Source organism: Bos indicus x Bos taurus, chromosome 1 (assembly GCF_003369695.1).
Source record: "Bos indicus x Bos taurus breed Angus x Brahman F1 hybrid chromosome 1, Bos_hybrid_MaternalHap_v2.0, whole genome shotgun sequence".
NCBI classification, from domain to species: Eukaryota; Metazoa; Chordata; class Mammalia; order Artiodactyla; family Bovidae; genus Bos; species Bos indicus x Bos taurus.
The window spans coordinates 101,004,627-101,029,561 of NC_040076.1; the positions used below are offsets into that span (position 1 = coordinate 101,004,627).

The 24,935-nt window shown below is 35.6% G+C and overlaps 1 protein-coding gene across 1 annotated transcript in view; it reads left to right on the plus strand.

The window, feature by feature from the left end:
* The window catches only part of BCHE (butyrylcholinesterase), a 78,546-nt gene extending 54,086 nt beyond the window's left edge, over window positions 1-24,460 (plus strand). The window contains exons 3-4 of the mRNA XM_027542077.1: window positions 11,014-11,180; window positions 23,690-24,460. Of these exons, the coding sequence (XP_027397878.1) occupies window positions 11,014-11,180; window positions 23,690-23,814 (292 nt within the window). The 3' untranslated portion in view covers window positions 23,815-24,460. The remainder of the gene's footprint in view (window positions 1-11,013; window positions 11,181-23,689) is intronic.
* The last annotated feature ends 475 nt before the right edge of the window (window positions 24,461-24,935 follow it).

Genomic DNA, 24,935 nt, shown 5'->3' on the forward strand with positions numbered 1-24,935 from the left:
GAAAATAAATCTTCCTCTTTTCTTCCTTCCCCAGAAAGTTTAGATTATTGGTGTATTTTGCCTTTTGATCAAATTTGGTAGCAGGATTATTTAATTTATATATTTCTATGGGACTCTTTAGTTCCCTCTTTTATCTTGCCTTCTCTTTTCTCTTCTCTTTCTCTTATAAAAATTCTGAATTCCTATTTCCCTGTGAAGTTGAGAATATATCCCAATTCACTAGTTAAGAATAATGAGATAATAAAATTTAAGAACCAACTTGACCATGGATCCTGTTTACGTAGTATATTTAGATGGAAGAAATAATTTTTAGAGAATTGCTGAATTATTGCAAACTTTTACAGTGTAGTAGTTCAATCCTGCCACCCTGGGTACCCATATTCCTGCCTTGAAAAACAAACCTGTCGAAGTAAGGAGGAAACTTAAATTCATGAAGCTAGGGAATGGTTCTTCAGTAATTACTTCTTTCATTTCCACAGTTTTCAATGAAAATGTCAGGAGATGGGGAAACAAGTACCAAAAGTGAACTAAATTAAGACATTTGCATTAAAATATAATCCAAATTGTAAGTGATCCACTTATAAAAAATGCTGTATGCCCAAGTAAATTGTTATAAACTCTATATTGCTTTAGTAACATTTTTTTTTTGACCTTATTACCTCCAGGGAGAAAACAGTACAGTCATAAAAACCTTTCTGATAATGTATAGTGCATCTGGATGGAAGAAATAAGACTTGAAAGAGTTGAGATTCAGTCTGTGAACAGGCTTAAGAGTAACTCATACACATTGCGACCTTCCATTAGCTCATGTAGGACTTTGAAGTGAAATGTATTATTGCTTTAGGCACTTGAAGAATCAATGTACATTTTGGGGTTTTTATTCTTAAAAGAGTAATGTTTACCATACATTTTTATTCATCTTAACCCAAGAGAATAAAGTGAATTTCTCTTTTCATATAGTACTGTGAAAAATATTTAATAGCTCATATTGAATTAATTCAAAATATATCCAAAGTAATGAAGGTTATTCACTTAGTTCTCATTTCAACAAGCATTTATTGAGCATATACTTTTTGCTCAGGATTATTTCAGGTACTGAGCATACAAAAATAAATAAGATATGATTTATTTCAGAGCTCAATATATAATTGTTATTATGTAATTTGGCACTGTTACAGTGAATTGCAATAATATGCTACTATGATATATTTTAATCTTTATGTAAATGATATTTGCTCAATTGGTTTTGGCTTCCTTAATATTTGGGCTTTCCAAGTGGCTCAGCAGTAAAGAATCTGCCTGCAGGCCAGGAGACCTGGGTTCCATCCATGGGTCAGGAAGATCCCCTGGAGAAGGACATGGCAACTTGTCTGGAGAATCCCATGGACAGAGGATCCTGATGGGCTACAGTCCATAGGGTCACAAAGAGTTAGACATGACTGAAGAGACTTCGCATACACACAGGTACATCCTAAATATTTAAGTTGTGTAATACACACACACACACACACACATATATATATGTAATATACAATAATCAGAAGACAGATTAACCAGAATGTATACATTTGCATGTATATTTTTGAAGAAAACTAGTTTACATTATTTCATTCATCATTGTAGCTTCATCATGGAAGCTTGTAGAAAATCATGAGATTCAGGATAAGAAGTTTTATAAAACTAATTAGCCTAGGCTATAACCTTATAAATTAAAATGCAATCAGTATCCTTAAATTACTGGAATGCATTTATGAATTAATAGTTGTTTTAATATAATTCAGTGGTTATTAGACAATTTTATTTGGTTATATAATTAAGAATAATTGTTATAATTTATTTAATTTAAGAAAGCTATCTTTGGGTCAGTTTTTAAATTGTTCAGATTTTCAAACACTTAAACACAATTAGTAGTGCAACCTGATCAATTTTACAAATGTTACAGACACAGAAATTCTTCTGGAAGGAATCAAAAAACTACTTCAAAATATATTTAATGCTTATTTTTATCCTAATAAGTTTACCATATGCAAGATGATATGGAGAATATGACCTTGCAATAAACAAGATGGTATTTACCCTTTTCTGTTTGTTATCCTTTTCTGTTTCACCTGTGTCTCCATATTTACTTAAAATAATAGATTCTGTTGGGAATACACATTCCTTTTTATATGCTTAAATATGAAGAGTAAATTTGTTTACTATATGAAAATTGCTTTGTCTGTTCTTTATATAAATATGTCAGTATAATAGAAGCAACATGTGAACTGTTTCAAGTACTGCTCCCACTACTAATCATGATACTCACTGAATGTCTCCTTTTTTGAGCTCAATTTTGCTCAGTTGCTTCCTGATTTTTTTTCTAAGGGTCCTAAATCTGAACATCTCACTTTTAAAATATAGATCCTTTAGGCACAGGCTATATGCTATATTATCAATTGTTTTTATTAAATGCTGAATTGCTATGGTAAAAAAAGAATAGTGTACATGTAAGGGGCATGTAAAAACTGTTGCATGGTGTCTTACAGCCATAGTGAAAATTTATTTGATGCAGAGTTTCACATTATTTAGCTTAGCATGTAGGACACTCAGCTGGTGTCAAAGACTTTCTTATTGTTGTGAAAGGGTGGGGGAGTCTTGTGGGACTGAGTCCTTTTCTGTTGGATCTGATGCTCTGTCCAGGTAGTATCAGAATTGAATTAAATTGTAGAACACTCAGGTGGTGTCAGACTAACTTATTGTCTTGAGAAAAGTGTTCACACAGTTAATGTCTAAAAGGGTCAGTAGTGAAGTGTTCTATGTGATAGAAAAGGAGACTAACAGGAAAGAAATATACGGTAAAGAAAAGCTGCATTTTTCCCCCTGCATAGGAAGGGAAAAATCTGACATTCTTCCTAAAGACCTGGAAAGAGTTGAACTCATGTTATTTTCCTCCAAGTATGCTCTTCTGGATGAGTTATAAGCTGGAATTAAGATAGGCATGAGAAACATCAACAATCTTAGATATGCAGATGATATCACTCTGATGGCAGAAAGCCAAGAGGTACTAAAGACCCTCTTGATAAGGGTGAAGGAGGAGAGTGAAAGGACTGGCATAAGACTAAATATTAAAAAACCAAAATCATGGCATCCCAGCCTCATTACTGCATGGCAAATAAAAGGGGAAAAGGTGGAAGTAGTGACAGATTTCTTCTCAGGCTCCAAAATCACTGTGGACGGTGATTGCAGCCATGAAATCAGAAGACGATTCCTTCTTGGCAGGAAAGGGATGACAAACCTGTTTAAAAGCAGAGACATTACTCCTCTGACAAAGGTCTATATAGTTAAGGCTATGGTCTTCCCAGTGGTCATGTACAGTTGTAAGAGCTGGACTGTAAAGAAGGCAGAATGCCAAATAATTGATGCCTTTGGACTGTGCTGCTGGAGAAGACTCTTAAAAGTTCCTTAATCAGCAAGGAGATCAAACCAGTCTATCTTAAGGGAGATCAACCCTGAATATTCCCTGGAAGGACTGATGCTGAAGCTGAAGCTGAAGCTTAAGCTCAAGTATTCTGGTCATCTGATGTGAACAGATGACTCATTGGAAAGTCCCTGATGCTGGGAAAGACTGAGAGCAAAAGAAGAGGGTGTCAGAGGATGAGATGGCTGGATGGCATCACCAATGCAATGAACATGAACTTGGGAAAGCTTCAGGAGTTGGTGAGGGACAGGGAGGCCTGGTGTGCTACAGTCCAAGGGGTCACAAACAATCCGACAAAACTGGGCGACTGAACAGCAGTAGCAACAACGTGCTCTTCTTACAGGATTTCCTATTTGAATGATGGCAGCTCTGTTAATCCTCCCAGTTCCTCAGGCCAGAATTCTTGGAGTCATCTTTGACTGTTCTCATTTCTCTCCACTTCTAATTCATGGCCAGTTATAAGGACTCACCCTTCAAAATATTTGCAAGCTTTGAGCACTTCTCTCAATTTCTGCTACTACTTCTGTGGTTCACACAACCATCATCTCTCACATAAATTATTCCTGTGGTCTCCTAACTGATTCCCCTGCTTTTACCTGTGGATTCTCTGCAGTCAATACTCAGAGATAATCTTTTTAAAAAGAATAAGTGAGATCTTGTCCTTTATTTGTGCAAACCTTCCAATTGCTTCTTCTCTCCCTCACAGCAGATGTAAAAAGATTATAATGTCCTACAGGTAAATAAATAATATCACCTTCTACTCCTTCCTCCCTGACTGGCTTCACTTGAGTCACACCCTCCTACTAAGGTTCTTGGAAAACTCCAGGCACACACCTGTCTCACTAGCCTTTGCTTTCTGCTTTTGTTAAAATACTCTTCCCTCAAATAAATTGCATGGCTCACTCTTATCCTCTGTCAACTCTTCACTTAAGTTTCTTTGTTTTCAAATATTGCAGAGTTTCCCTACCCAGAGTCTTCCAAAGTCAAGGTTAAGGCACAGCCCTTCAGACTGTCAACGTGTCCCAAGATTTCAGATCTAACTTGCGAGTTCAGAGTCCACATGCATTCCCTCAGATTTGATAATTCACTAGAATGACTCATAGGACTTATAAAAATGCCATAAATTACAAATAACAGTTTTAATATAGCAAAGGTCTTCCCTGGTGGCTCAGACGATAAAGAAAATCTGCCTGTAATGTGGAATACCTGGGTTATGAAGATCCCCTAGAGAAGGACAAGGCAACTAACTCTAGTATTCTTTTCTGGAGAATTCCATGGACAGAGGAGACTGGTGAGCTACAATCCGTGGAGTCACAGAGTTAGACACAACTGAGTGAGTAACACACACGATATAGCAAGAGCACATAGTTCAGAACCAAAGTAAAAGATACAGAGAGCAAGATCTACAACTAACAAGCTTCCAGATAGAAATCTTCAACATCCTCAGAGACACTTCATCTTCATGGCATCAATTGTGGTAATGTGCACATGGAGAACTGCCAACCCAGAAAACTCACCTGACCTTGAGGTTTAGTTTTATTTGGGTTGCATTAGAAAGTCATGGCACAGTCAGTTATTGGCCAAGTGGTTCAACTCAATCTTTAGGCCCTTCCTCTTCCTGGAGCTCAGGCTGATATCAGTTGGCTCAAAGTCCCAACCCTCTATTCACTGGTTAGTTTTTCAGGGGAGGTCAGTTCCTTCCCTAAGATTATCAGTGTGTGCAGCCCCACCCTGAGTCATTGCATTAGCAAAAGCCATCATGTGCACAACATGAATCACCTTGTTAGTATAAACTATCAGGTATGGTGCAAAATCCCAAGACTTAGAGGTTATCTCACGAGGAAATTTGGACAAAGTCAATCAAATTCCTTATTATACACTCCCTACCTCTGCCCTCCACACACACACACATACTTAACATACTCATGATTTCCTATCATCCCCACTTTCCGCTTTATTATTTCTAGGAGCTATTACTATCCAACATACTATATATTTTTCTTTTATTATTATCATTATTGTCTATCTTTCTCAAGAATGAAAACTATGTGAGGTAGGATTTTTTTTCTGTTTTTGCTGTTGTTGAATCTTCTGTGATTCAAACAAGTTTGACAAAGTATGCTCTCAATTGATATTTGTTTAATGAAAGAATAGGTTTAATCTCTAAATTCAGATTCTTTTATAACCCTTCTATTCTTTAAATTGAAATATAGTTATTTAAGCATGACATGACAGAATATAAATCCATGAATATTTGCATATAAGATATTATCCACTATATACTATATCCTCGTGCCCTGCTTATGATTGAGGAATATTTCCGGTGGCCTTTCAGTTTATAACTACTAATCATGACTTCATTTTACTAGATTGTAAAGCACACTAAAATATATTCACTTTAAAATAACTGTATAGCACAGGGAATTCTGCTCAGTGTTATGTGGCAGCCTGGATGGGTTTGAGGGAGAATGGATCCATTAATACGTATGGCTGAGTCCACTCAGTGTTCACCTGAAACTATCGCAACATTGTTAATTGGTTAGACTCCAATATAAAATAAATGCTTAAAAAGGAACCATATATCTTAGTTAGAAATAACCATCTCTGAATTCTTAAAGGAATCTTAATTCCTGTGTTAGGATTGGGTAAGCAGTATTGGAATTTGTATTTCTAAGAAAATTTGATACATGAAGTTGAGTATATCCTAGCTCTTCATACCAGGCACCCTGAGTCAGTTAATTTATTTTTAGAGATTCTATTCATAAAATGAATAGAAAATGTTCCAATACCCATGATAAGCAAGCAATTTTCTGTAATACAATTGTTCAAACGATATTCTGCATTTTTGGTTAAATAAACCATGTTTTAAAACTTTTCAATCTTACATTAGAGGAAAAGTGCAATGAATGATCTTTAGACTACTTTTGTATAACACATATTAGAAAAAAAACCTGATAACAAAAAGAGAAGAGATCTCTTTATATGATGGAAAGTGTTGCATATTTTCACTTTGAGGTCTTAATTTTGTAATCGGAATATAAAATATTTTTTTAAAAAATAGCAAAGTCAGATCAGATCAGATCAGATCAGTCGCTCAGTCATGTCCGAATCTTTGCAACCCCATGAATCACAGCACGCCAGGCCTCCCCGTCCATCACCAACTCCCGGAGTTCACTCAGACTCACGTCCATCGAGTCAGTGATGTCATCCAGCCATCTCATCCTCTGTCATCCCCTTCTCCTCTTACCCCCAATCCCTCCCAGCATCAGAGTCTATTCCAGTGAGTCAACTCTTTGCATGAGATGGCCAAAGTACTGGAGTTTCAGCTTTAGCATCATTCCTTCCAAAGAAATCCCAGGGCTGATCTCCTTCAGAATGGACTGGTTGGATCTCTTTGCAGTCCAAGGGACTCTCAAGAGTCTTCTCCAACACCACAGTTCAAAAGCCTCAATTCTTTGGCGCTCAGCCTTCTTCATAGTCCAACTCTCACATCCATACATGACCACAGGAAAAACCATAGCCTTGATTAGATGAACCTTTGTTGGCAAAGTAATGTCTCCGCTTTTGAATATGCTATCTAGGTTGGAAATAACTTTCCTTCCAAGGAGTAAGCGTCTTTTAATTTCATGGCTGCAGTCACCATCTGTGGTGATTTTGGAGCCCAGAAAAATAAAGTCAGCCACTGTTTCCACTGTTTCCCCATCGATTTCCCATGAAGTGATGGGACCGGATGCCATGATCTTTGTTTTCTGAATGTTGAGCTTTAAGCCAACTTTTTCACTCTCCACTTTCACTTTCATCAAGAGGGTTTTGAGTTCCTCTTCACTTTCTGCCATAAGGGTGGTATCATGTGCATATCTGAGGTTATTTATTTTTCTCCCGGCAATCTTGATTCCAGCTTGTGTTTCTTTCAGTCCAGCGTTTCTCATGATGTACTCTGCATATAAGTTAAATAAGCAGGGTGACAATATTCAGCCTTGACGTACTCCTTTTCCTATTTGGAATCAGTCTGTTGTTCCATGTCCAGTTCTAACTGTTGCTTCCTGACCTGCATACACGTTTCTCAAGAGGCAGGTCAGGTGACCTGGTATTCCCATCTCATTCAGAATTGTCCACAGTTTATTGTGATCCACACAGTCAAAGGCTTTGGCATAGTCAATAAAGCAGAAATAAATGTTTTTCTGGAACTCTCTTGCTTTTTCCTTGATCCAGCGGATGTTGGCAATTTGACCTCTGGTTCCTCTGCATTTTCTAAAACCAGCTTGAACATCAGGTGTTCACGGTTCACATATTGCTGAAGCCTGGCTTGGAGAATTTTGACCGTTACTTTACTAGCGTTTGAGATGAGTGCAATTGTGCGGTAGTTTGAGCATTCTTTGGCATTGTCTTTCTTTGGGATTGGAATGAAAACTGACCTTTTCCAGTCCTGTGGCCACTCCTGAGTTTTCCCAATTTGCTGGCATATTGAGTGCAGCACTTTCACAGCATCATCTTTCAGGATTTGGAATAGCTCAACTGGAATTCCATCACCTCCACTAGCTTTGTTCATAGTGATGCTTTCTAAGGCAGGATGTTTACATTTATCTTATAATTTTGAATGAAAATTATAGTGTTTCAGAGGGTTTCGCAGTTGTCTCAGTGGTAAAAACATCTGCCTGCCAATGCAGGAGATGCAAGAAATGTGGATTCAGTCCCTGGGTTGGGAAGATGGAGGAGGAAATGGCAACCCACTTCATTATTCTTGCTGGGAAAATTCCTTGGACAGAGGAGTCTGGTGTGCTACAGGTCATGGGTCACAAAGTCAGACACAGCTGAGGGACTGAACATGCACAGCACAGTGTTTCCGAATTTTGTACCTGGAAAATATATTGCATTTTACAAAGTTTTTAATTTATACAAATAAGAGAATTGTTTCTCTGGTTAAGTTTTAGTCTTTGGAGGTTTTTTCAAATTATAGAATAAAATGTTTCATCACTTCAATAGCTATTTCAATCACTTTTTGAAAACAATATCTGCATCCATAGGCAAAGGAATTTTATTATCTCTGAACTACAATTTGGAATGTCATGAGTTATTTCATAGGACAAAGTTTGTTAAATGAACACTGGCAGTGCCATTAGTGCTTCGCTCTTGAACTCAAGTACAAGTCAGCTCTGTTTAAGTCACCATTTGCAGAAGCCAGAAATGAATGTGCAGTTAAAATGGTGCCATAAGTTAATTAGAATAGAATTAGAAGGAAAGTGGGCTATTTAGGAACATAAGAATTGCTGTACCGAATCACACCAGTGGTTCTCCTGGTTTAATATCCAGCCTCCAGCAGCTGTACTTGTTAGTTTCTAAAGCTTTAAAATAAAAGAAAAAGACTACATAATTCACCTAGACAAGTGTGCCATCTGTGATCTGGAGAAATTTTCTTCCTGACCTCTTTCAAATAATACCCTAAAGCAAGAGGGTTCAATCCTGTTATGATATTGGTTTAGCTTGAATAGCTCTGGTTTTTAATAATTCTTATTAAATCATCCAGTTCCTACATAAAATCAACCAGTTCATCACGAAGCTATTTATCTCTATAGCTCTTGACTCATGGTTGAATATGTCTGCATCTGTGATAAAATAGGAACTTGTGGTACTTATTCAACACAAGTTCTTGATGGCAAAATCTGCCTCAGATAACCATGCTGATGAATGCCTGCTTTTCTTTCCAAATTCTAGGGGTTCACAGGCTTTTGGCAAGAAAAAAAAAAGAGCTGACTTGTACTTGAGTTCAAGAGCGAAGCACTAATGGCACTGCCAGTGTCCATTTAACAAACTTTGTCCTATGAAATAACTCACGACACTCCAAATTGTAGTTCAGGGATAATAAAATTCCTTTGCCTATGGATGCAGATATGTTCTATCAGTACTCCCAAGTTTCTGTCAATAATATATTGAAGTTGTGTCATTAATGGTGAAGAATTTTGTGTGGTATACTTTTAGAAAAGTTCAGCTAGAGATTTTCTTATATGGTTGTGCTTAAGTTAGAAAGGGATGAACTGCATTTGCCTGTCACTTTAATCTTTTTTTTTGATATCAGTCTCAGTGACTACTTTCTAGGTTTCTTGGTTATTCTAGATACCACCTCTAGGTTAGTAATTCTAAACTATTATGTTTATACTAAACCGTCAGGCCAAGAATCCCTCAAGAATCCTAAATGCCTACAAACTAAAGTCTAAACCATTTTCCTAGATTGTCAGATCTTATTGCTATAACACTAATATCTTAAAGCTATTATTCTAATAGAATCTCCTCTTAGAGTCCAAGAAAATAACTTTTATTTTTCATTGCTATTTGAACTAGGAGGAACACAATTTTGTACCTATTTTGTTTTAGTTCCCTTTCTTTAGTTTTCCAAAATTTTCTTTCTGGTTCAGTTTCTTTTTTTTTTTTCTCCTTACTTCAGGTAAAATTGCATTTCTTTAGGTAATTTCCTTTTCTGACAAGTCATGTTTATGCTTGATTTAGGCTACCAGATATTGTTGGTTCTTTGTTTTCATGGATGTCTTTTCTTGTAATTCTCTGAGGGAAACTACGTTTTCCATATGTATTTGTATTTCTAAAGCCTAGAGCAGTGTCAGACTCATAAAAGTTGCATACAAATATATTAAAAAAAATCTTTAGAATCACCAGTAACTATCCAGATAGTCACTTCCAGAATGTTTATTCTTTGAGTTTCTGTTTGTGTGACCTAGGCAATAATATATTATTGAATCCTACAAGGTGTAAATGAACCAAAAATTATAAATTTCTGAAAAATTGAGTCAAGCACTATTGATTTAAAAATCACAATTGAAAATATGGGAAGCATCAGCATGAAAACAGTATCTAAAGGTTCTGAATTGGTTTTTACACCTGATGTTAAGAAATAAAGCAAATTCCAGGCAAAAGTAATACCTAGGCAAAGACAGGAGGTGAAATAGAGAAAGAAATCATTAAGAAAGTGTTCCTAATTTGTGTTGGCTGGCTTGCAAAGAGAATACCCGAAAGTAAGCTTGGAAATGTGGGTGGCATGTTCACTAATCTTTATCTGATCTCACAGGGGAATTATTGAAGGATTTTTAAGTAGTGAACAAATTTATATGAATGAAAGAACAATTTAAAAGTTAGACCTAGAGTAATACAGTTATTACATACCAAGGAAATAAGCAATCAGTCCCAAATATAGATATATATGTTCAAATGTAAAGAAAATATTATTATTTTAAAATAGAATATATTTTTCTTCCTATATGTTAAGCATAAATATGTGTAAAAATTTCATCTTTAAATTTTAATTCCTACAATTTTAACTAACATAGTGCTTCAAGGTACTGAAAACATTCAACTAGTTCTTTTATGCTTGATATTATCAAGCAAATCCACATTTTTCTGACTTTTTAGAAGCTCTTATTGATTTCTGAGAACATTATATATGTGCGTGTGTATACACACACCCACACCCACACCCACACACACACATATATATATATATTAATCTATCAGTGACTTCAAAAGAACTATAATGCCTCTCTATTTTTTAGAAATCCGAATGGGACCCAGAACAATAGTACAAGATGGCCTGTCTTCAAAGGCAATGAACAAAAGTATTTCACCTTAAATACAGAGTCACCAAAAGTAAATACCAAACTACGTGCTCAACAATGCCGATTCTGGACACTATTTTTTCCCAAAGTTTTGGAAATTACAGGTATTTATTACTTTTTTGTTTTGTTAGTATTTGGTTAAATAATTAGTTGTGGGCTATGTAAACAGAGGAAAATGTTACACAATCCAGGGCAGGGTGATAATGTTCATCTGCGAATTTACAGTTAATTGATTCCACTGTGTACATTATTTAAAGAAAGTAAAACCAGAAATTTTCTCTAGAAGAAAATGAAACCTAATACTGGAACTAAGATAGGGTGATCTTTCTATTCAGCAAATTTTTGTGGAATTATTTAATAGAAATTGAAAAAGTAAATATATAAAATAAACAACTTATAAAACTGAAAAATTGAACTGGTATAAAACTAAATACAATTGATAATCCAAAAGAGCCAAAAACAAATTTAGTAATACATTGATTGATTTTTAAGGGGAAAAAAATCTCTAACATTTATATATTTAAAAACATTATCCAAATATTTCTAAATATTCTGAGCTTGGAAATATTTAAGACCAGAGACATACATTATATAACATAATAAACAAGTAGTAATTTAGTTAGCTATGCTTCAGAAAGTGATTACTTAGATTTATATAGGGAAATACTAAGAAAATGGTTCAGATCATCATTTATTTCAAAATTCACTAGTAAAATATTTAACTAAGCTCAAACAATCAACTTGAGTGATTGCATATTCTCTAAGAAAAAAGACATACATATACAATCCATTGTTGTTTGTTTGTTTTGTTTTGTATTTTTAATGCCCAGCTCTTTATAACTGATGTGGCTCCTCAAGTCTATTTTCTGTATTTTTCAAATAAAAGTAATTTACTTTCAACCACTAGACATACTGCTAACCAGTTCCTTTATTTATTTTTTTAACCAGTTCCTTTAGACTTTACCCTTCTGTTTCTCATAATATGCCACAATTTTCAAGCTATATTTTAGATATCACTATATAGTAGCTGTTTTAGTTTCTTCTTTAGAGAGGTTAAGGGTTAGTTTCAGGCAAATAAGGACATTTCAGAGTTGTATTTGATTGTTTAATATGCTTTTTTATTTTCTCAGACATTACTCACCAAAATTATAATTACAGACTCCACCTGTTTGGGAAGCATTACTTATAGACCAGTTCTCTGTGTACTCCCAAATGTTCTGTGACACAATATACAGCAGAGATGGGCTTCTGCATCCCTTGGCAGAGCTACAGTGCTGCCCTCGTGTCCTCTGGGTGTGAATAGCAATGAGGTAACATGCATAATCTGCCAGGAGACTAGAAGAGGTACCATTTAACATATCACATATTATATAGTCTCAATCTTTACTTAAAATATCAGTATTTTGAAATGGGAGGATCATAATTTGAAGCAAAATAAGCTGAGAGTAGGGGAAATTTTTAAATGACTACTTTATTATAAAATCAACTTAGTCGTTCAGGTTCAAGCACATGTGGTCTATTGCAGTGTGTGTGCGTGTGTGCTAAGTCATTTCAGTTGTGTCCAACTCCTTGCAACCCTGTGGATGTAGCCTGCCAAGCTCCTCTGTCCATGGGATTCTCCAGGCAAGAATACTGGAGTGGGTTGCCATGTCCTTCTCCAGGGGATCTTCCCAAACTACGTATCAGACCTGTGTCTCTTAAATCTCCAGCCTCCATTGGCTGGTGGGCTCTTTACCACTAGCGCCACCTGGGAAGCCCCTACTTTAGTTTATTTGTGTATAAAATAAAATTTCAATATCAGCAAATTTTGAAGACGTACTTCAGAATCTCTATCTCTAAATACCCAACTTCTATAAAGCAGTTGAATAAATCAATTCCTATGTTTTTGGCTAGATGCTGCTCTATCCTACACAGGGATGAACAACTTCCTAATGAAAAGAACACTGAGCTGTATGGAAATACATATCTCACTCTGGGATACTTCCAATGTGCCTTGAAAACATATTTTATATTTATCACTATTTTTTCAGATAATCACCCAAAAGGAGTTTTATGAAATATATTTAATAAATTTTAAAATAAATGTATGACATAATTGTTATAATATCAACAAATTATTCATTAGTAATAACAATATTTATACTTAAATAAACATAGTTAGTTTGAAATGTCATGTCTTTGAGTTTTATAAGCAAATAATGTCAGAGAAGGCAATGGCACCCCACTCCAGTACTCTTGCCTGGAAAATCCCATGGATGGAGGAGCCTGGAAGGCTGCAGTCCATGGGGTCGCTCCAGGTCAGACAAGATTGAGCAACTTCACTTTCACTTTTCACTTTCATGCATTGGAGAAGGAAATGGCAACCCACTCCAGTGTTCTTGCCTGGAGAATCCCAGGGATGGGAAAGCCTGGTGGGCTGCCGTCTATGAGGTCGCACAGAGTCGGACACGACTGAAGTGACTTAGCAATAGCAAGCAAATAATGTTGAGGGATTTAAATATTAAGAAGATATGTTCTTACCATACTTTATAATTTTCAAGTCATAAAACTTTAAACATTTTACTCTTCAATATTCTGAAAATAGGGTTCTTCAGATGGCTTAGGCTGAAGATTTTATGGAAATACTCCTTTTGGTTTTTTAAAAGCAAGTAAACTTCATAAGCAAAGGAAGATTTCAAAAAATAAATACTGAACAGGACTTCTTAAAAGGAGAAATGTTTACTTCACTCACAATGGAAGTACAATAAGCATAAGTACCTACTGAGCAGTTATTTACATCTGAGTAGTAAATATGCTCAAACAATCCTTAAGATTTCTTTAACACACAGATTCTAACACTTAACTTCAGACTATATTTCAGCACACACCTATGGTCTTATTGCAAGTACCTGCAAGAAATAAAATACACTATTTGTTTCAACTGTTAACAAATTCAGATTTTTGTTGCTAAGAATATAACTACAATATTTCATAATCACAAGAAACGGAAGTAGAGAAATGACCCAATGTTGATGAAATATCAATATTTTTCAATAAAATTGAGGAAGTAAATTCATATAAAGGGAAAAAATTGACCTTCGCATCTTCTCAGATTAAAAAAAAAAACAGATCCAATTATTCCTCCTTTGGCCTTTGAATAAATCATGAAATACTGCTTGATACAACTAAAGAAGACTAATATAAATTTAAGAGCTGAGATATTATTCTGATTGGTCACATTGGAATCTCATATTCTGCTACTGGCTAATTAGTTAGCAAGAATGCAAAAAAAAAATGGTATAGTGAAAAGGTAGTTTGAAGGAAAAATATCAAGCAATTTTCAATATTTGACTTTTCCATGCCTTGTTAAAAGCAAAACAAAGCAAGTTCAGTTCAGTTCAGTCACTCAGATGTGTCCAACTCTTTGCAACCCCATGAACCGCATCACGCCAGGCCTCCCTGTCCATCACCAACTCCCAAAGTCTACCGAAACCCATGTCCATCAAATTGGTGATGCCATCCAACCAGCTCATCCTCTGTCATCCCCTTCTCCTCCTGTCCTCAATCTTTCCCAGCATTAGGGTCTTTTCAAATGAGTCAGCTCTTCTCATCAGGTGGCCAAAGGATTGGAATTTCAGCTTTAACATCAGTCCTTCCAATGAACACCCAGAACTGATCTCCTTTAGGATGGACTGGTTGGATCTCCCTGCAGTACAAGGGACTTCTCCAACACCACAGTTTAAAGGCATCAATTCTTCTGCGCTCAGCTTTCTTTATAGTCCAACTCTCACATTCATACATGACCACTGGAAAAAGCATAGTCTTGACTAGACAGACCTTTGCTGACAAAGTAATGTCTCTGCTTTTTAATATGCTGTCTAGGTTGGTCATAACTTTCCTTTCAAAAGCAAGCGTCTTTTAATTTCATGGCTGCAATCATCATCTGCAGTGATTTTGGAGCCTAGAAAAATAAAGTCAACCACTATTTCCACAGTTTCCCCATCTATTTGGCATGAAGTGATGGGACCAGATGCCATGGTCTTCGTTTTCTGAATGTTGAGCTTTAAGCCAACTTTTTCACTCTCCTCTTTCACTTTCATCAAGATGGTCTTTAGTTCTTCACTTTCTGTCATAAGGGTGGTGTCATCTGCCTATCTGAGATTATTGATATTGCTCCCAGCACTCTTGATTCCAAATTGTGCTTCCTCCAGCCCAGTGTTTCTCATGATGTACTCTGCATATAAGGTAAATAAGTAGGGTTATAATATACAGTCTTGACATACTCCTTTACCTAATTGGAACTAGTCTGTTCTTTCATGTTCAGTGTAACTGTTGCTTCCTGACCTACATACAGGTTTCTCAAGAGGTGGGTCAGATGGTCTGGTATTCCCATCTCTTTCATAATTTTCCACAGTTTACTGTGATCCACACAGTCAAAGGCTTTGGCATAGTCAATAAAGCAGAAATAGATGTTTTTCTAGAACTCTCTTGCTTTTTCGATCATCCAGTGGATATTGGCAGTTTGATCTCTGGTTCCTCTGCCTTTTTTAAAACCAGCTTGAACATCAGGAAGTTCACAGTTCACGTATTGCTGAAGACTGGCTTGGAGGATTTTGAGCATTACCTTGGTAGTGTGTGAGATGAGTGCAACTGTGTGGTAGTTTGTGCATTCTTTGGCATTGCCTTTCTTTGGGATTGGAATGAAAACTGACCTTTTCCAGTCCTGTGGCCACTGCTGAGTTTTCCAAATTTGTTGGCATATTGAGTGCAGCACTTTCACAGCATCATCTTTCAGGATTTGAAATAGCTCAACTGGAATTCCATCACCTCCACTAGCTTTGTTCATAGTGATGCTTTCTAAGGCCCACTTGACTTTACATTCCAGGATGTTTGGCTCTAGGTGAGTGATCACACCATAATGATTGTCTGGGTCATGAAGATCTTTTTTATACAGTTCTGTGTATTCTTTTCACCTCTTCTTAATATCTTCTGCTTCTGTTAGGTCTCTACCATTTCTGCCTTTTATTGAGCCCATATTTTCATGAAATGTTCCCTTGGTATCTCTAATTTTCTCGTAGAGATCTCTAGTCTTTCCCATTCTATTGTTTTCCTCTATTTCTTTGCATTGATTGCTGAGGAAGGCTTTCTTATCTCTCCTTGCTATTTTTTGAAACTCTGCTTTCAAATGGGTATATCTTTCATTTTCTCCTTTGCTTTTCACTTCTCTTCTTTTCACAGCTATTTGTAAGCCCTCCTCAGACAGCCATTTTGCTTTTTTGCATTCCTTTTTCTTATGGATGGTCTTGATTCCTGTCTCCTGTATAATGTCATGTACCTCCATCCACAGTTCATCAGGCACTCTGTCTCTCAGATCTAGTCCCTTAAATCTATTTCTCACTTCCACTGTATAATCATAAGGGATTTGATTTAGGTCATACCTGAATGGTCTAGTGGGTTTCTCCACTTTCTTCAGTTTAAGTCTGAATTTTGCGATAAGGAGTTCATGATCCAAGCCACAGTCAACTCCTGGTCTTGTTTTTGCTGACTGTATAGAGCTTCTCCATCTTTGGCTACAAAGAATATAATCAATCTGATTTCGGTGTCGACCATCTGGTGATGTCCATGTGTAGAGTCTTCTCTTAAGACTAGAGTTATTTAATGATCAAAGTAACTGTTCTATTTATCTCACTGTAAAAGCATATGGAGACTTCACAAAACCCAGCCTGAGTTATCATGAAAATGAAAGTTGCTCAGTGTGTCCGACTCTTAGCGACTCCATGGACTATACATTCCACATGGAATTTTCCAGGCCAGAATAGCCTTTCCAACCCACAGATCAAACCCAGGTCTCCCCCATTGCACACAAATTCTTTACCAGCTGAGACACCAGGGATGTCCAAGAATACCAGAGTGGGTAACCTCTCCCTTCTCCAGTAGATCTTCCTGACAAGTTTATCATAGTTCACTCTATCTCACGACACACCTCAAATTATAACAGGGAAATTATTGTTTATGATTTACTCCATAAAGAATTATTAATCCCTTTGCAATTTTAATAACTGATTGAAGAACTGGAAGATAAGCAAGTAAAGGGAACAGAAGATATTTTTATGATCTCTTAAAGCACAGGAAATATGTTATTTTTTATTGTAATGTTCAGTACCATTCAGTATCAATATAATTAATGTCTTCTACCTTCATCTTGATTAACAATAACAGTAACTTCTCTTATGTTCTGTCCTAACTCCTCAGACTTGGCTAGTTAGACTTAGCTCACTCTTTTTTAACTGACAAGACAAAAAATTGTTTAATTATTATCCTTCTTTCTGTAGGGAAGCCTGCTGACTTTTCCCCAAATGAAACAAATGTGGGCAAAACAAAGATCATAAAAATCCTGAAAAAGTTGTATCAGTGTGTTATTAAATTACTGGTATTGATCTAGGTCTACAATGATTCAATAAAGAGCAAAGTTAGGAAATAATTTTTGTAACAAAGGCAGTAAGTTCATTTCCAGAGCTCCCCAAAGATGCATATAGTTTAATTCCAAAATGTACACATCATCTCAATTATCCCTCATGGCAACACTGCAAAATAGGGATTACCAACTCCATTTACAGTTGGAAAATTAATTTGAAAAGCTAGTTTCTTTTATACTAATATCATAATTGGTCAACTGGAATTTCAACACATGTCACTCCAAAGCCTATACTGAGGTTCTTTTCTTTATTTCACAATGCAGCACCCTGTTAACTACAAAACAAATAGAACTACATCACAATGATGATGATAAATCTATAGCCACTTAAGTATAACAGTATTCCAGTTTGGGAAGAAAAAGAAGGAGGGGAGGAGAAAAAAAATTCTAATTTTGGTTATGATTTATGACATAGGACTAAGGTTTTTTTTTTTATTGTCTTTTCATTAGAGTGTATTCAGTTGCTTTAGATTCTGTTAGAAAATAATTAAATGTTTTGTACTATATTGTCTCAATCAATATTCAGTAATTCTAAAGGGAAAATGTAATCAGATTTACAGAGCATTTTGACATTAGAAAGTAAACTTTGAGTAAGTAAATTGTATAGATATTTGATTATGACACAAGAAGAAATAAATTTATCTTTATATGAATCAATGGATTTTATATAATTCCATGAAGAAAATCAGATATAAGACCTTTTCTATAAATATTAAAATTCATCATCTAAATGCTAAATTACTAGTCATTTATTTGTTATACCAAAAGTTTTATCGTTTCTAAACCAGTCGTTTATTTGTTATAGAAAAAGTTTTGTCGTTTCTAACCTTATTTTGTGTAAATAATTTTAAAACAGCATTTAATTATCATAAAAAAGAACAGAAGAGTGAATCATTTGGTAGGATATTTAATATGTTTCTTCCACATTTACTGTTTTTTGATTCTTTAGAAAAGTTCTTTTATTCACTTAAAAAAATAGTATAGCCATTGACCTTTTCAAAGGCATTTTACCTAAAAATAGGACATTTTTGTCCTATAAACTCAAATATAAATGCACAAATATTTGTCCAATGTCCAAGCACTGTGAACATTTCAAACCTAAATATATCTTAAATTACAGGGGAATCTCTTAATGACATTAAATATTTTGATTTTCATTTAACAAAAAACAAATCACTGAATGTGCTCCATTGTTAATAATATGAAGACATTTTTATGTATACATTATAATGTAGTATGAGATCACATGAACATTCTTCTCCTAATTAGCACCTTACAAAGTTATAATTAATTTCAAAAATTCCTAACTGGAAAGTATATAATAAAAATTGTCAGTTTTTATTTTCACAATAGTTGAAATAACTTAAAATTTTGTTTTTAATTTAATGACTGTAGCTCAGCATCCTAAAGACTTAAAAAGTGACAGAACTACAAATATATAAAAGACCTATAGATTTAAATAAACCATCTTCTAGCTTTACTCAGTTCAGTTCAGTCGCTCAGTCATGTCCGACTCTTTGTGACCCCATGGACTGCAGTACGCCAGGCTTCTCTGTCCATCACCAACTGCTAGAGCTTGCTCAAACTCATGTCCATTGAGTCGGTGATGCCATCCAACCATCTCATCCTCTGTCGTCCCCTTCTACTCCTGCCTTCAATCTTTTCCAGCATCAGTGCCTTTTCCAATGAGTCAGTTCTTCATATCAGGTGCCCAAAGTATTGGAGTTTCAGCTTCAGCATCAGTCCTTCTAATGAACATTCAGGACTGATTTCCTTTAGGATGGACTGGTTGGATATCCTTGCAGTTCAAGGGACTCTCAAGGGTCTTCTCCAACACCACAGTTCAAAAGCATCAATTCTTTTGCACTCAGCTTTCTGTATAGTTCAATTCTCACATCCATACATGACTACTGGAAAACCATAGCTTTGACTGGATGGACCTATGACAGCAAAGTAATGTCTTCTCTTTTTAATATGCTGTCTGGGTTGGTCACAGCTTTTCTTCTAAGGAGTAAGCATCTTTTCCTTCCATGGCTACAGTCACCATCTGCAGTGATTTTGGAGCCCAAGAAAATCAAGTCTGTCACTGTTTGCATTGTTTCTCCATCTATTTGCCATAGATCCAGATGCCATGATCTTAGTTTTCTGAATGTTGAATTTTAAGCCAGCTTCTAAATTCTCCTCTTTCACTTTCATCAAGAGGCTCTTTAGTCACTCTTCACTTTCTGCTCTAAGGGTAGTGTCATCTGCATATCTGAGGTTATTGATATTTCTCCTGGTAGTCTTGATTCCAGTTAGTGCTTCATCCAGCCTGGTATTTCTCATGATGTGCATATAAGTTAAATAAGCAAGATGACAATATTCAATCTTGACATACTCCTTTCCCTATTTGGAACCAGACTGTTGTTCCATGTTCAGTTCTAACTGTTGCTTCTTGATTTGCATACAGATTTCTCAGGAGGCAGGTCAGGTGGTCTTGTATTCCCATCTCTTTAAGAATTTTCCACAGTTTGTTGTGATACACACAGTCAAAGTCTTTAGTATAGTCAATAAAGCAGAAGTTGATGTTTTTCTGGAACTCTCTTGCTTTTTCAATGATCCAAAAGATGTTGGCAATTTGATATTGGTTCCTCTGCCTTTTCTAAATCCAGCTAGAAAATCTGGAATATTGCCAGAGTCCAGCTCCGGCAGCCAGGGAATCAGCCGGAAGGGGTGAGCAGTGTCGGCGGATGATGATATAGCCTCTTACTCATAGTGTGGAACTACATGTTTATTTCAAGCTTCAGGTTTTCTTTTATACTTTGAGAAAAGCATTAGGTCAGTGGTTTGACATTTTTAGATTTCTCCCACCCAGATTTATTGTCTCCAGAAATCATTGTTGTTCTACAGAGTTCCAGCTTCAGGGATTCTCTCAGAATCGGCTTTACTATCTATTATCTACTTTCTCTTATGTGTTCTATACTTAACTTGTGATTACATTGTAACTCATGCTACATTCCTCAGTTTATTTCTTATTTTTCTAAATCCTGTTTGCCCCTAGCATCTTAACATCACTATCTCCTAAAAAGGCTTCTAGCTATTCTTAATTATTCCTAAACCCAAACTAAGCAAACTTCTTTTGCCATAAATATTTCCCTCACAAACAGGTCTCAGATAACAGTCCTTCCCCTGGCCTCAAGCTGCGGCCTATGTGCTCATCCTGGGACATTCTTTGTAAAGATCCTTGAACAAATGTCAACGGTTATTTTATAGATTATTTTCCGGGCACAACTGCAGAAGGCTTTGTGCTTTCTCATGCTTCTCTCAAGCACCTTAACATTCTTTCCAGCCAACTCAACCGAAGAAAGGAAAAAACAAATCAGAATCACAAGGCCTAACTCCTTCATCCCGGGGCCGTGCCTGCAAGATGAGGAGAGGGTGTTGGGGCCATGCCTCCATTTGGTCAGTAATGCCTAATGCAGATCCTGACAGAACATCACAGTTCACATACAGTTGAAGTCTGGCTTGGAGAATTTTGAGCATTACTTTGGTAGCACGTGAGAAGAGTGCAATTGTGTGATAGTTTGAACAATCTTTGGCATTGCCTTTCTTTGGGATTGGAATGAAACCTGACCTTTTCTAGTCCTGTGACTACTGCTGAGTTTTCCAATTTGCTGACATATTTAGTATAGCCCTTTCATAGCATCATCTTTTAGGATTTGAAATAGCTCAACTGGAATTCCATCACCTTCACTAGCTTTGCTCATAATGATGCTTTCTAAAGCCCACTTGACTTCGCATTCCAGGATGTCTGGCTCTAGGTGAGTGATCACACCACCATGGTTATCTGGGTCATGAAGATAACTTTTATATAGTTCTTCTGTGTATTCTTGCCACCCTTTCTTAATATGTTCTGCCTTTTTGAGGTCCATACCATTTCTGTCCTTTTTTTGTGCCTATCTTTGCATGAAATGTTCTATTGGTATCTCTAGTTTTATTGAAAAGACTTCTAGTCTTTCTCATTCTATTGTTTTCCTCTAGTTCTTTGCACTGATCACTGAGGAAGGCTTTCTTGTCTCTCCTTGCTATTCTTTGGAACTCTCTTTCAAATGGGTGTACCTTTCCTTTTCTCTTTTGCTTTTCACTTCTCTACTTTTCTCACCTATTTGTAAGCCTTCCTCAGACAAAGCCTTTTGCATTTCTTTTTCTTGGGGATGGTCTTGATCACTGCCTCCTATACAATGTCATGAACCTCTGTCCATAGTTCTTCAGGCACTCTGTCTATCAGATCTAATCCCTTGAATCTTTTTGTCACTTCCACTGTATAATCATAAGGTATTTGATTTAAGTCATACCTGAATGGTCCCATCACTTCATGGGAAATAGATGGGGAAACAGTGGAAACAGTGTCAGACTTTATTTTTGGGGGCTCCAAAATCACTGCAGTTGGTGACTGCAGCCATGAAATTAAAAGACACTTACTCCTTGGGAGAAAAGTTATGACCATCCTAGATAGCATATTGAAAAGCAGAGACATTACTTTGCCAACAAAGGTCCGTCTAGTCAAGGGTATGGTTTTTCCAGTGGTCATGTATGGATGTGAGAGTTGGAGTGAAGAAAGCTGAGTGCCGAAGAATTGATGCTTTTGAACTGTGGTGTTGGAGAAGACTCTTAAGAGTCCCTTGAACTGCAAGGAGATCCAACCAGTGCATTCTGAAGGAGATCAGCCCTGGGATTTCTTTGGAAGGACTGATGCTGAAGCTGAGACTCCAGTACTTTGGCCACCTCATGAGAAGAGTTGACTCATTGGAAAAGACTCTGATGCTAGGAAGGATTGGGGGCAGGAGGAGAAGGGGACAACAGAGGATGAGATGGCTGGATGGCATCACTGACTCGATGGACATGAGTCTGAGTGAACTCCAGAAGTTGGTGATGGACAGGGAGGCCTGGCGTGCTGCAATTCATGGGGTTGCAAAGAGTCGGACACGAATGAACAACTGAACTGAACTGAACTGAAATTAATGGTTTAGTGGTTTCCCCTACTTTCTTCAATTTAAGTCTTAATTTGGTAATAAGGAGTTCATGGTCTAAGCCCCAGTCAGCTCACAGTCTTGTTTTTGCTGATTGTGTGGAGCTTCTCCATTTGTGGCTACAAAGAAAATAATCAATCTGATTTTGGTATTGACTGGTGATGTCCATTTGTAGAGTGTTCTCTTGTGTTGTTGGAAGAGGTTGTTTGCTATGACCAGTGCTATCTCTTGACAAAACCTCCTAAAACCTTAAACCATGAGAGTACTACAAATATATTAAATACCTATAGATTTGAATAAACCATCTTCTGGCTTTATTACATCTATTTATATTAGGAACTTAAATATATGATTTTAAAAGCCTGTAATTTAAGAGCTTCTATTGTTTACAATCTTTATTCTTTAATATAATACACTTCAAATAAATCAAAATTTCAAGTTTTTTTTGTATTACATAAACCCTTTTTGGTTCCTTGTCTCATATTATTTCTGGTAGAAACACTCCTTTCCCCTGACACATACATACACTTTGCAAACTGCTGAAAAACAGAGATTTTCTTGGTCATCTTTCTAATTTTCAAAGCAGTTAATAAACTTCTATGTTACACTATTTTTAATAAACTCTTTTCAATGACCAGGCTTTGTGTGTAATGAAAATATATTCATACAGAAAGAATGTAAGATCTATGTAGAATGCCAATTACACAGTTCTCCTAAAGAATTAATAATACATATTTATATATGAATATTTTCATCAGAAATAATACTCTGCTATATAATTAGATATGTAAAATATATGTATTAAATGAGATTTTTGCTATGCTTAGGGGAGTCTAGAAAACAATATTTATGTATCTTCTCAGAAACTATAGCAAAAATATTTAATATAATTTTACATAATATACAAACTGATGTGTGTTGCATTTTATGTTGAATACATCTTGTATGTATATGTAATTTTCAATTTCATATAGTATATTTAAAATTTATTAGTTTTTTCATGTAGTGAAGGAAGTTGATAATAAATAATGAATTAAAAGATCACTGTGCAGTGTGCTAGGAGAAAATGGTATCTGAAATCAAAATTATTTTTTAATTAACCAACAGATATTGAAATGTAGATTAACACAACTCACTCCGTGTTTTACAGGAAATATTGATGAAGTAGAACGAGAATGGAAAGCAGGATTCCATCGCTGGAACAATTACATGATGGATTGGAAAAATCAATTTAACGATTACACTAGCAAGAAAGAAAGCTGTGCAGGTCTCTAATTAATAGATTTACCTTTTATAGAATGTTCGTTTTCCTGTAGATCAAGGCAAAACTATCATTGGCTCTCTTACACTCCTGGTAAGAAAGCTATTATGTATAAAACAAAAATGTCAAAAGGATAAAATCGATTCCTCTCTTCTTTCACTTAGTATTGTACCTAGCATTCCAAAACCCAAATGGCTAGAACAAGTTTAATTAAATTTCACATTATAAAGTATGACAATTAATTATATGCATATTAAAACAGTTTGCAGCTTCAAACTCTCTCTTTCCTGAATAACTTTAAGAAAGTATTTCCCTAAAATGTATCTGAGTTGTTTCCAATCTCCAACTGATTTTTATTACCACTGATAAAAGATATTTTTAAAAAATGGGTGGGAGGTCTTGAAACATTACATACTGTGATTTACAATATTATTTCCTTTTAATTAATTTATGCATTTAATGTTAATATGATATATTAAAACAAACAAAGTAATTGGCTTCTTTGGTTTTTCTTTTATATGAAGGCAAGAGAATTTATTTAAGAGAATCGTAAAATAAGAGACTTGGTCACTTGAAATTACCTAATGATAGAAACAAAATGTCACAACCAAAAGACAAAATGTAAAAGAATATAATTACTTGTATTTTGAATTTTTTAAAGATGTGTATGCTTATAGTCTTAAAATTATACTCCTGTTTCTTCAATTTTTTTCTTTCTCACTTCCTCACTCGTCAACTGTCCCAAACATGTCCACATGTAAATTACTCTTCCTGTAATTCAAAAACTATGTACTATCTGAAATATCCCTTGACTGGACCCAGATATATCAGGATTTTAGTAAAGAAATTGTTCAATTTCAAAAAAGAAATGATTATATTTTTTCAGATAAATTATATTGTTTTAATAATATTAAAAATTACAAATTTGCACTTACTAACTTTCATGACAAGGGAATGCATCCCATGAATAAATTCATTGTCTTTCATTAAAGGGGAGATGTCAGGGGATTTTAAATCCCAGGAAAAAGCAGCACTGTTTTTGTTTTGTTTTGCTGTTTTTCTTGTCATTTCTTTTTTTCTTTTTTCTTTACAATTTTATTTGTTTTTCAGGCTGTGCTGGGTCTTCGTTGTTGTG